Below are 12601 nucleotides of genomic sequence, written 5' to 3' on the forward strand. Positions count from 1 at the left end.
GGTTTATGAAGTGTCCTACATATGTTAACTAATTTGATCCTCACAACAACCCATGTTACAGATGAGAAACTGAAGAATAGAAGAGAATAAGTGACTTGCCCTGGACCATACAACTAGAAGTGTCTGAGGCAGGATTCTAACTGAATTCTTCCTGATTCCAAGTCCTGGGATCTATCCATTGCCTCACCTACTGTACCATCTGTGCCACTACAGTCACAACTTCCTTGCCAAGGACTTCTTAACCCATAGCAATGCTTACTGAGTTTCTTCTATTGATATCATTTATACTCACAAAAATCAGTGGAAGTAAAGAGGGCATTATCACATTTGAGCACATCCAGAGGAAGATCACAAGAATGGTGAGAAAGCTAGAAATCTGGCCATACAAGGTGACTCAAGATAGTGCCTGCTAATTGATATTTGGTAATAGAACAAAATGAAATGCATTGTAGGACAATCAACAATTAAGAAAAGAAGATTTAATTAGTCATAGCATTTGAAAGATATTTAACAAGAATAAGCATGGAGGACACCCCAAGTTGATTCAGCTAAGCTAAGCTCCCTGGTCTGAGGTGCCCTTAGTTGTCCACCAACCAAAAATTAGTGAACACTTAGAGCTCTTCATGACTTTTTTTTGTATTCAGGGGACCAGAAAGCAATGTCCATAGCCTTAGTCTTTAATCTCCTGAACCAATGAAGTTTCAAGGATGCTTTGTATACCTTTTAAGGAAAAACTAGACTAACTTGATGGAGGCAGTGGTTAGAATATTGCTCCCACCACACAAAGATGGAAAGAAAAAACTGGGAATGTGTAGACCAAAGAAAAAAGAGACCAATGAAGAACATGATAACTGAGTTCTATTTTTTGAAGGCTTGTCACAAGGAAAAGAGTTCAGGCTTATTCTACTTTGTCCTAGAAGACAGAACTAAAAGCAATTGGTGTAAGCTTCGAAGCAAAGGATTTTATAGGGAGGAGTCTTGCCTCAGTTATTAGCCACTGGGATTGACTGTTAGCTTGAGGTGACAAAGGAATATGGCAAGAGCCCGTAAGGTCATAGATTTGGTGCTTGAAGAGAGTGTAGAAGTCATTCAGTTCAACCTTCTTGTTTTACAGATCAACAAAATGAGGACCAGATGGGATAAGTGACTTGACCAAGTTCACATAGGGATGCAGTGATGAATCCAGATTCAAAACTAGGTCCTCTGTCTCCAAATCCAACACTATTCCTGCCCATGAATTCTTTAAACTCAACTGAGCTAAATGCAGATTCACTGTCAGGGATCAATCAATCCAATAAAAAGCATTTATTAAACTCCTTTTTTATGTTCCAGGCACTGTACTAGGCTGTGAGGATACAAAGACAAAAATTAAATAGTCCCTGACCTCTGGGAGCTTGTAGTCTATTGGGACAAAAGAGGTAAGGGTCAGTTCATGTCTTGTATATATTAAATAGATACAGTGCATTGAAATGCAACATTAATTTAATACATGGTTTTAAACAATATATTAAAACTGACCTCATCCATGAGACCATTAATCTGATGAATCTTTAAATTCTTGTTTCATCTCTATTCCATGTGTATTTCCCAACAGAACCATGGGAGAAAGAAATCAGTCTGGAGTCTCTGAGTTCATCCTCCTGGGACTTTCAGACCAGCCTGAACAGCAGACATTCCTGTTCTTCTTGTTTCTTCTTATGTACCTGATCACAGGTCTAGGGAATCTGCTCATCATTCTGGCCATTAGGATCAGTCCATGCCTCCACACTCCCATGTACCTCTTCCTTAGCAACTTGTCCCTAGTTGATATCTGCTTCACCTCTACTACCATCCCCAAGATGTTGGCAAATCATGTATCTGGAAACAAAGCAATTCCTTATGCTGGGTGCAAACACAAGTATTCTTTTTCATTTGGTTTGCAGGGGTAGATAGTATCCTTCTCACTGCCATGGCCTATGACCGCTATGTGGCTATCTGTGCCCCTCTACATTATTCCATGATCATGACCCCAAAAGTCTGTGCCTTTCTGATAGTAGTGTCCTGGTTTTGGGCCTATGCTATTGCTCTGATACACACTGTCCTACTCACCCATCTTTCATTCTGTGGCCACAGTGAAATCCCCCATTTCTTTTGTGACCTCAGTCCCCTGCTCAAGTTGGCTTGCTCAGACACCTTCATCAATAACCTGATGGTCAACACAGTGGGAGCATTAACAATTATCATCCCCTTCATTGGCATTCTTATCTCCTACACCCAAATTTTTATGACTGTTCTGAGGATCCCATCTACTGTGGGGAAGTGGAAAGCTTTCTCCACCTGTAGCTCCCACATCACTGTGGTCTCTCTGTTCTATGGAACACTCATTGGAGTGTACTTCAGCCCCACAACCACCCACACAGCCCAACAGGACACAGCAGCAGCCGCGATGTACACTGTGGTCACTCCTATGCTGAACCCTTTCATCTACAGCCTAAGGAACAAGAACATGAAAGGAGCCTGAGGATGCTTCTCAACAGAAAACCGGGGCTGTCTTTATGACTGAGACATCCTCTATAACCAGGCTTGATTTATGCCAGGAATGCAGGAATAGTTCGATATTAGGAAAACTATCAAATCTATATTAATCATATTAATGACAAAAACAATAAAAACTAAATCAATACATTAATAGATGCAGAAAAACACTAGAAAGTATAGGAATAAATGGAGCTTTTGTTATTGATCTAAAACCAAAAGTAAGTTTTATCTTTAATGGGGATAAGCTAGACATTTATCAAGGACAAAGCAAGGATGTCCATTATCACCATTACTATTCAGTATAGTGCTAGAAATGCTAGCTATAGGGAGAAGACCCCATCCAAAAAAAAAAGAGACATTGAAGTGTAAATAAGGGAATTTCTTGCTCAGGAGTCTTGCTGTCATTGTGCTAAGAAAAACTCTCTCCCAGACTTTATTTTGAACTTCCTGACACTGTTTGCTTGAAGCATGCAAGTCCCACATCCTGCTGAAGTCTGTAAAATCAAGTCCAGGAGGACTTCACCAATTAGAAGAAGAGACCACAGAGGCAAAAGGAAGTTCCAAGTAAGAAGTCTGCAGGGGCAGATTTATCTAGTAGAAATATGAATGGCTGGTGATTTTTTTAATATTTCTTGGGCTCTATTTTTTAACCTGGGATCCATCTTGTAACTTTGGTTTGTGATGTAGTTTTAATTCCCTGTATTAATTTACCGGCTACTGTAACCACCACACCTTGGCCTTTCCTGACTTTTTAACCTAATATACAAAATATCTCCTACCCTGTTTCTTAGCATAAGGCCATCTCTGTCAGGAAGGTCCAAGGTTACCCTGTTTCTTGGCATAGGGCCATCATCATCAAGATGGTCCAAGATTGGGGCAGCTAGGTGGTGCAGTGGATAGAGCACTGGCCTTGAAGTCAGGAGAATCTGAGTTCAAATACAGCCTCAGACCAAACACTTGACCCTTACTAGCTGTGTGACCCTGGGCAAGTCACTTAACCCCATTGCCTAAACAAACAAAAAAAAAAGATGGTCCAAAATTAGAATACTGGGCTATCCACTTATATTGCACTTGAAGATAAGCCCCACTACCATGCATATGAGTAGGGGAAAATTCTCTTTGTGTGTGTGTGTGTGTGTGTGTGTGTGTGTGTGTGTGTGTGTTTAGTTTTATTCATTTATAAAATTCATTTTTTTATTTTCAGTTCCAAATTCTCTCTTTTTCCAGCCTCTCCCTCACCCATATGAACAGACTCTCTTAAATTCTTGTCTCATCTCCTTTCCACATGTGCTTTTTAACAGATCTATTGGAAGAGGAGATCAGTCAGTAGCCTCCAAGTTCATCCTCTTGAGCCTTTCACACCAGCCAGAGCAGAAAAGGCTCATGTTCTTCTTTCCACTTATGTGCCTGATGACAGGGCTGGGGAACCTGCTCATCGTACTAGCAATTAGGACTAACTCCCTCCTTCACATGCTCACCTACTTCTTCCTCATAAGCTTGTCCCTGGTCAATATCTGCTTCACATCCACCACCATCCTTAAGATGCTATTTTATTGTATATCTGGGAGCAAAACAACTTCTTATACCAGGTACCTGACAGTAGTGTTCTTTAGTTGTTTCACAGGATTAGACAGCATCCTAAAATGAATTAATGCAAAACAAAGTGAGAAAATCTAGGAAACCACTTCAGATAATAATGGCAATATCATAAAGAAAAACAGCTTTGAAATGGTTAAGATCTCTACCATCACAATGACTAACAATGATTCCAGAAGACAAATGATGAACCAGGCTACCTACTCACTTCCTGTCAAAAAAAAAATGTACTCAAAATGCAAAATGAGACATGTGTTTTGGGACACGGGAATTTGTTATACTTGATTATGTATACTTGTTTTTGTATATGAGGCAATAGTGTTTTGTGGAGTTTTTAGAGAGTATGAAAAAAGCAAATGCTTATTAATGAAAAGAAATAAAATCAATGAGGAGAAAAAAGGAAGGAAGGAAGGAAGGAAGGAAGGAAGGAAGGAAGGAAGGAAGGAAGGAAGGAAGAGAAAGAAAGAAAGAAAGAAAGAAGAAAGAAAGAAAGAAAGAAAGAAAGAAAGAAAGAAGAAGAAAGAAAGAAGGAAGGAAGAAAGAAAGAAAGAAAGAAAGAAAGAAAGAAGAAAGAAAGAAAGAAAGAAGAAGAAAGAAAGAAAGAAAGAAAGAAAGAAAGAAAGAAAAGAAAGAAAGAAAGAAAGAAAGAAAGAAAGAAAGAAAGAAAGAAAGAAAGAAAGAAAGAAAAAGAAAAAGAAAAAGGAGCTACATTTTCGGTTTTGAGTTGTGCTAATTTTGGTTACAAATAGTTGGTCCCCTGAGAAAGAGAACTCTCACCACCTTCTGGGAAATTAGGAATACTACAATAATCAAAATAGAAATATTAGAAATCAATGCTGCGCAGAGAGAGAAAGAAGCCGTGAAGGAGAGCACCAATGTGGAAAAGTATTCTATAGGTAAATGAGATTAGACAGGCCTCTGAGAGAAAGTTACTAATTACTGATACTTTTATATTTTACAAACTCTGATATGAGTTCTAAGTACCCAGGATTTAGACTCAGAGGAGTAGGGCTTGAAACCTAACTGTTATACTTGTGAACTATGTGACCCTAGGAAATTCCTTTAACTTCTCTAGGACTTAGTTTCCTCAATTGTAAAATGATCACTAACACTCCTTTCAACACTAAATCTACGATCATATCATCCTGCATTTTCAGCTCTGTGAATCTGTGCCCTGAGAAGGGAAGTTGGTTCACTACACTTGAGTCAGAGTGTTGTCAAATAGTGAAACTCCCAGTTTATCTGGGTGAGAGGAATGAATTGCAAAAGTAAAAAGACCGAAGTGCAACCAGGCTCTTAGTGGTCCTTGCACAGGACTTACGGAGACAGTGAGATTCAGGGCAAAGGTCACTGATCCTGAAATTGGATAGCATGGTTTAAAAGGCTCTTTCTAGGGTACATCTGTTTGACCTCAGGCACATCACTTAACCTAAAAGTCAGTTTCTTCAATTCTGAAATGAGTAATTTGGACTAAATAGACGGTCTCTGAGGTCCCTCCCAGTTCCAGATCTGTGATCACGTGATTCTGTGCCCCAAATGAGACTCCAACATGGAAGTTACATACATTTTATGTCTTAAGGTCCTTCCCACCAATGATGTCTTATGCTCTCTGTGCTAAGGCCTGTATCACTTGCAATTTTCTGTGCTCCAAGTTCTAAAATCCCTTTCCTGGAGGAGAACTAGAAACACAAGGAGCTCTCAATGATGCTGGAAGAACAGTGTGGTGAAAATAAATTTTAAAACTTAGGTCAGTTTCTTCACCAAAGGAAGCAGAGCCCAAAGTAGAGTGGAGGACAGACAATTACCTAGTGTTTGTCTCTAATGAGAGGCTCAGGGAGTTGGAGCCCTGGGTCCAGGGACTCCCTGTAAAGTACTTATAGTGGTCTCCACACATCATTTCTAGGGAACAGAATAGACTCCTGCTCTCATGCACATCACTTCAGTCAAAGCCTCAAGCCCTCTTGCTCCTAGAAGACCCTACAACTTGGGCTAGTTACCTATTTGAAACTTATCTGTCAGTAGTGGCCCAGGGAAGGCAATGGCTTGGTCCTTCAAGAACAGAAGCAAAGATCCAGGCCAAACACCCAAGTAAGTGCATAGGCAGAGGGCACTTTCTGTTCATTTGAAGCCAGTCTCACACGAAGTAATGTTGTGAATGTGTATCAAAGAATCTCAGAAACATTGGTAAAAGAGACTTGGGAAGGCAGAGTGTCAGAACTGGAAAGGCTGTTAGAACATAAGATGTTGGATTTCAAAGAAAGGAGTTAAATTATGAATGGGGCTAGAGGAGATTTTAGAATATAACATATTTAAGCTCAAAGGGAACTTAGAACATAGAATGTTAGAGCTGCATAGGGCTGAAAATAGAATGCTGGTTAGTTTCCCTGTTTAAAGTCTCTCTCCTCACTTCATCCAGTTCATCCTCAGTTCATCCTCCACTCAGTTGTCAAATTGATCTTCTTACATCACTCCTCTATTCAAGTGTTTCTCAATTGGCTTTGAGATCAAATATAAAATCTACTGCTTGGCTTTTAAAACCCTTTATAATTTGAACCCTTTCTACCTTTCCCAGCTTCCTACCTCTTACTCCTCTCCAGATACTCTGAAATCTAGTGACCCTGACCCCCCTGTTTTTCCTCACATAAAACCCTCTATCCTCTGAATATAAGCATTTTCACTGGCTAGCCCCCATGCCTGGAACGCTCTCCAATCTCATCTCCACTTCCTAGCTTCCATAGCTCCCTTCAAGGCTCAGCTAAAGTCCTATCTTCCAGAAGAAACCTTTTGCTGTCCTCTGTAGTCTTAGTGCCTTTCTGAGGAGGCTACCCCAAATTTATCCTGCATATATCTGGTTTGCACATTGCTGTTTGCATGTTACCTCTCCCATTAGAGTGCAAGCTCCATGAAAGCAGAGATTGCTTTTTGCCTCTATATCTTCAGTGCTTAGCACAGTGCCTGGCACATAGTAATAAATGCTCATTGAGTGACCGACTGACTGAAAAGTTTCTTTGAATGTAAAATGTCCAAATTGGGAGGGACTTTAGAATGTGGGAAATACAATGGAAAAGTCTGAGATGACTCTAACACATAGTGCATAGAATATTAATGTTGGAAGGAACATTAGAACTTAGAAAAGAAAATGTTAAATGTATGAGGAAAAGAAGCCTTTTTTAGAAACCAAATTTAGAAGTGGGAGGGACTCAAAATCAATCTATCAATCAATGTTTATTAAGCAGCTATTATGTGACAGGCAATGTAGAAATTGCTGGGGATCCAAGGCAAAAGTGCAATAGTCTCTGACCTCAAGGAACTTTTCTTCTAACTGTGGAGATGACATTACATATGTATGCATTTACAGAATAAATCCAAATAAGTGAAAAGTGGTTTGGAGGAGGAAAGGGACAACCAGATGAGCTGGCTTCTTGATATAACAGGAGAGGCTTCACACAAAAAGCTCTCAGGCTAAATTTGAAAAGAAACCAGTAATTCCAATAGGCAGAGGTAAGAAAGGAGAACATTCAAAGCATGGGACACAGGCAGGGCAAAGGCACAGTGGTGGGATGTAGAGACTCATGTTTGTCAAGAAGAGCAGATAGGCTAGGAAATACTCCAATGGAAGGTTGAATCATTTGTGTTTTGCTATCACAATTACCTTTCTATAAGAAGGAGCTATTTTCTAAAATGCAAAATTCAATTTGCTCCTCTCTCCATCCACCAGAGGAAGATGAATATCATGAAAGGAAAGAGAGAATGCTTTATTGTCATGAAAATGAACAGCTGTCTGGGAATCTAGCCATATGGATTCTAGACTTGGTTGCCCACAGCTAAGAGTCCACAGCTTAGGCTAGTTACCTCTTTGAAACTCTTATCTGTTAGCAGAGGCCCAGAGAAGGCTTGATCCCTCAAGAACAGAAGAGAAGATCCAGGCTAAACACCCAAGTGAGTGCCTAGGCAGAGGGCACTTTCTGTTCATTTGGAGGTCAGTCTCAAACAAAGTAAGATTATGAATGTGTCTCAGAGAATCTGAGAAACTTATTACTAAAAGGGATTTGAGAATGCAGAATATCAGAACTGGACAGACTATGGGACATAGAGCATAGGATTTCAAAGACAGAAAGGACTTAAAATATGAATAGGGCCAGAGAAGACCTCAGAATATAAAATGTTCAGGCTCAACAGGAACTTAGAACATAGAATTTCAGAGCTACATATGGCTAAAAATAGCCTGTTATTTGGTCTCCAACCAGCATGGACATGGACATGGAACTTAACCTATTGTTTTAGCTTAGGTTGTGACTTTAACTTAGAGATAGCATGGTCAGTCTGGCACAGCCGAGTGGATAATGAACTAGAGTGAGGAGAGACTTGTGGCAGGTAGACCAACCAGCAGCTTCTTGCAATTATCCAGGCATGAGGGGATGAGGGCCTGAACCAGGATGAGGGCAGTGTCACCTGGAGGAGGAAATATGTAAGAGAACACTAAAACTCTTAAAATTGACCAGACTTGGCAAAAAGATTTTATATAGGTTGGGGTGGGATGAGAGAGAGTGAGGAATGGTGACTGGGAGGATCGTGGTGGCTTCGACAGTAATAAAGAAGTTTAGAAGAAAAGGGAGTTTGGGCAAAGGGAAGAAAATATGAGTTCAGTATTGGACATGTTGAGTTTAAGATATCTAGCCTCTGACATACTAGCTGTGGGACCCTGAGAATTCACTTATCCCTGTTTGCCCCAATTTCCTCATCTGTAAAATAAGCTGGAGAAGGAAATGGCAAACCGCTCCAGTATCTCTGACAAGAAAACCCCTAATGGGGTCAGGAAGGGTCTGAAACACTGAAACAATTAAACAAAAAAGAGGATATCCAGTTCAAGATGTCCAGTTGGCAGTTATAGATGGGAGCCTAGAGATTAGAAGTCATTTTAGCCATGGGTCTCTCCCCATCAAGTCCCAGTAATACAATTTAAAATGTGCATCCTATTACAAGGATTCATCTTGCTACTCACTTACACTTTGTGCATTTTTATAGTCCTCTGAGGCCATGGTCTTGAGTGTGGGCTCCTTTTTAGGATATTCTCTCCTGTGAATTATTGATTCCTTACCACTCTTATTCTTCCTAGCCTATATTTCTGACTACCTCTAATAGTAGCTCATAGAGTAACAACAAAATGCAAGGCAATAAAACACTATCTACAAAAATCTTTATAGAAAAACAGAAAATCACTTTTCAACTATACTACACATGCATGAATACTTCTCCATATGTGTTCAAGTCCTCTGCTTTCTCACTTCTGTGACATTCTCTATGTCTATATCCCCATACCATTTAATAATGTCCCACACCATTAACATTCTCATAAGGTTGAAGTAGCTCAATCTGATTTTTAGTCTCAAAAATAATATCCATTGCCTCTAAGTCCCAAGATCCCAAAGCTTCCACAGTGATAGCATTGGTGTATATACCAATGTATTTCTCATTAGTCAGAGGTTGGCACACTATTTGGTATTTCTATCATTCAAGAGCTCTGGTCACTTCCAAGTCAAAGTTTCTGCTTTCAAAGGAAAGAAACACAAGAGTGACTATTGCTACTACAATCTTATAATCTCAAATTACATGGATCTCTTTCAATATAGATACAGTTGAGTAAACATGAACCTTGGTGCTCTCTGGCTTGCTTGTCAATTTTATAAATCTATTTAAAATAATAACATAATAATGTTATCAAGTGTTGTACAAAGGACACGGTGGAGTCTTTCTATCTGTGCCTCATGCCAATGGCTGTTATTGTCTCCACATCCAGATCTTCTCATCCAATACAAAGGATTACAGTGTAACATGGCTCTATGGATAAAATACCTATTATGAAACCAAGCAAATGACCCCATCCTCACAAAAATATAATTTTGAGGTCAAAATGATAGAGATGACTGACTGAACCTTAAAATCCTCTGGTTACTACAGTACTTTAAGGTCCAATCATCTCATATATATAATGCTCCCTCCACTAATGTAGATTATAGTCCCTCTACAACTTCGTTGAGTGGTGCTGTGATTAAAAAACAACATCCTGTGTGCAATCTGGTGAGGAGGCTCTCTCGACTCAAATTGACTGGTTCATAAAAATTAGACACACATTCCATAACCACTAGAGTCATTTTCACCCCACTTTTCCAGATTGAACCCTGGATTTTAACAAATAAAAATAAAATCAACCAATTATAAACCTAGACTTATGACTCATCTATTATTCTTATCTAGAATCTAAAGTAATTTTTTGGGTAAAATGTAGGTCTGATTATGACATCTTTGTGGTCAATGAATTCCATTAGCTTCCTATTTTTTCCAATGACTTTTCTCTAGTTTGAAATGCATTCTATTCCCCTCTTGACCTACACACAAAGTAGTCTGATGTGATAGAGCATAGAATCAATTGTCAGGATGCCTTGTTCTAATTCTTCAACTACTACTTCCTAGCCATATGATTCCTGATCTTTAATTTTCTTATTCAGAAAATTAAAAGAAAATATTAAGAGGATACTTCATAGAGCAAGACAAAAATAATTTTTAAAAAACTTCCAGGATCAATAGTCATTTATCTACTTTGTTTCCAAGTATTTGCTATCTCAAAGGATGGTGTTAAGAATTTTTTAGTATCTACTAGACTTTTATTGTTGCCATTGCCTTTCTTGGGATATATGCCTGGTACTGGAATGTCTGAGATAAAGTATGTGAACAGTTTGTCAAATATCTTGAACAATTCCCAAATGAAAATGAATATATTTGAGTCACTTCATAGCTCTGCCAAAAGGACATAATCATGCCTATCTTCCCATAGAACTTCCAATATGGAGCATTCTTATCTTTTGTCTTCTCTGCCAATATTCAGAGTGTGAAAGGAAAACTAGGAATTCTTTTCATTCACATTTCTATTATCAGTGATTTAGAGCATGATTTCATGTGGTTATTTATAATTTGCACTTCCTCTGAAATATGTTTGTTTATCCTTTTGCCACATATCAATTGCTAAATTTCCTTTGTAAGGGGCATCTTTTCTTGATTCTCTGTATATTTTACATCATAGTCTATCAGCTTTGATATTTTCTTCGGTACAAAGATTTTTCCACAATCCTATATGTCTTTTAACTTGATGTTCACAGATTTTAATGAAAAAAAAAAACTCCCATCAACTTTGAATGAGCTGTTTAATTTCATTCTTTCTACATGTGTTTCCCAACAGCCCCATGAAATGGAAAAATCAGTCAAGAGTCTCTGAATTCATCCTCCTGGGCCTTTCAGACCAACCAGAGCAGAAGAGGCTCATGTTCCTTGTGTTCCTGCTTATGTATCTGATCACAGGGCTAGAGAATTTGCTCATCATTCTGGCCATTAAGACTGACTCATGTCTGCACACCCCCATGTATTTCTTCTTTACCAACTTGTCCCTGGTGGATATCTGCTTCACCTCCACCACCATCCCCAAGACGCTGGTTAATTATGTATCTGGGAACAAAGCAATTCTTTACATCAGCCGCCTGGCACAAGTGTTCTTCTTCAGCTGGTTTGCAGGATTAGATAGCATCCTTCTTGCCTCCATGGCCTATGACCGCTAGATTGCTATCTGTGACCCATTACACTACACCACAGTCATGACCCCAAGGGTCTGTGTCCTTCTGGTAGCAATGTGCCTGTTTGGGGGTTGTGCTAATTCCCTGACACATAATATTCTGCTGACCCAACTGTCATTTTGTGGCCACACTGAAATCCCTCTTTTTTTCTGTGACCTCAATGTGGTGATAAGATTGGCCTGCTCAGACACCTTCGTCAATGACTGGATGATCTACACAATGGGAGGACTGATAGCTATAATTCCATTCAGTGGCATTCTGATCTCCTACATTCACATTTTTGTGGCCATGCTGAGGATCCTGTCAGCTCAAGGGAAATGGAAAGTTTTCTCCACCTGTGGCTCCCACCTCATTGCGATCTATCTCTTGAATGGGACAATCATTGGAGTGTACTTAAATCCAACATCCAGCCACACAGCCCAACAGGACACAGCATCAGCTGTGATGTACACAATGGTCACCCCCATGCTGAACCCTTTCATCTACAGCCTAAAGAACAAGGACATTAAAGGAGCCCTGAGGATGCTCCTCACCAGGAAACCAGGGCTCTCTTTGTGACTATGAGACATCCTTCTGGACTTTCTCACACTGCAAAGGTTCTCAATGAGTCTTCTTTATTGTAAGATTCAAACTGTTCACCTCTAACCTGCCCAAGAGGCAGTGCAATGTGATGGATAGAGCATGGAACCAGCTGTCAGAATGCATGGCTCTAGTTCTTCTACCATTTCCTGGTATGTCAATGTATATGTCAATCACTCAAATTCACCTTATACCCATAACCTGGTCTTAAGTTTCCTCATTTATAAAATAAAAGAACTAACTACTCAGGTGGTACATTGTGTTGGTGTTCAGTTGTTTCAATCATG

At 39.5% G+C, this 12601-nt stretch overlaps 2 protein-coding genes across 2 annotated transcripts; both read left to right on the plus strand.

Annotated features, from left to right (window-relative positions):
• The first annotated feature begins 1598 nt into the window (after nucleotides 1-1598).
• LOC110196236 (olfactory receptor 1f45-like) lies at nucleotides 1599-2538 on the plus strand. The gene is given in 3 exon segments (XM_078151962.1): nucleotides 1599-1887; nucleotides 1890-2492; nucleotides 2495-2538. Coding segments are annotated over 3 exon segments (936 nt in total).
• Nucleotides 2539-11351: 8813 nt separating this feature from the next.
• Nucleotides 11352-12293, plus strand: LOC110196261 (olfactory receptor 1f45-like). Its single transcript, XM_020969439.1, is given in 1 exon segment — nucleotides 11352-12293. A coding segment is annotated over 1 exon segment (942 nt).
• Nucleotides 12294-12601: the final 308 nt, after the last annotated feature.

Source organism: Phascolarctos cinereus, unplaced genomic scaffold (assembly GCF_003287225.1).
Source record: "Phascolarctos cinereus isolate Bilbo 61053 unplaced genomic scaffold, phaCin_HiC Scaffold_4;HRSCAF=312, whole genome shotgun sequence".
Lineage (NCBI taxonomy): Eukaryota > Metazoa > Chordata > Mammalia > Diprotodontia > Phascolarctidae > Phascolarctos > Phascolarctos cinereus.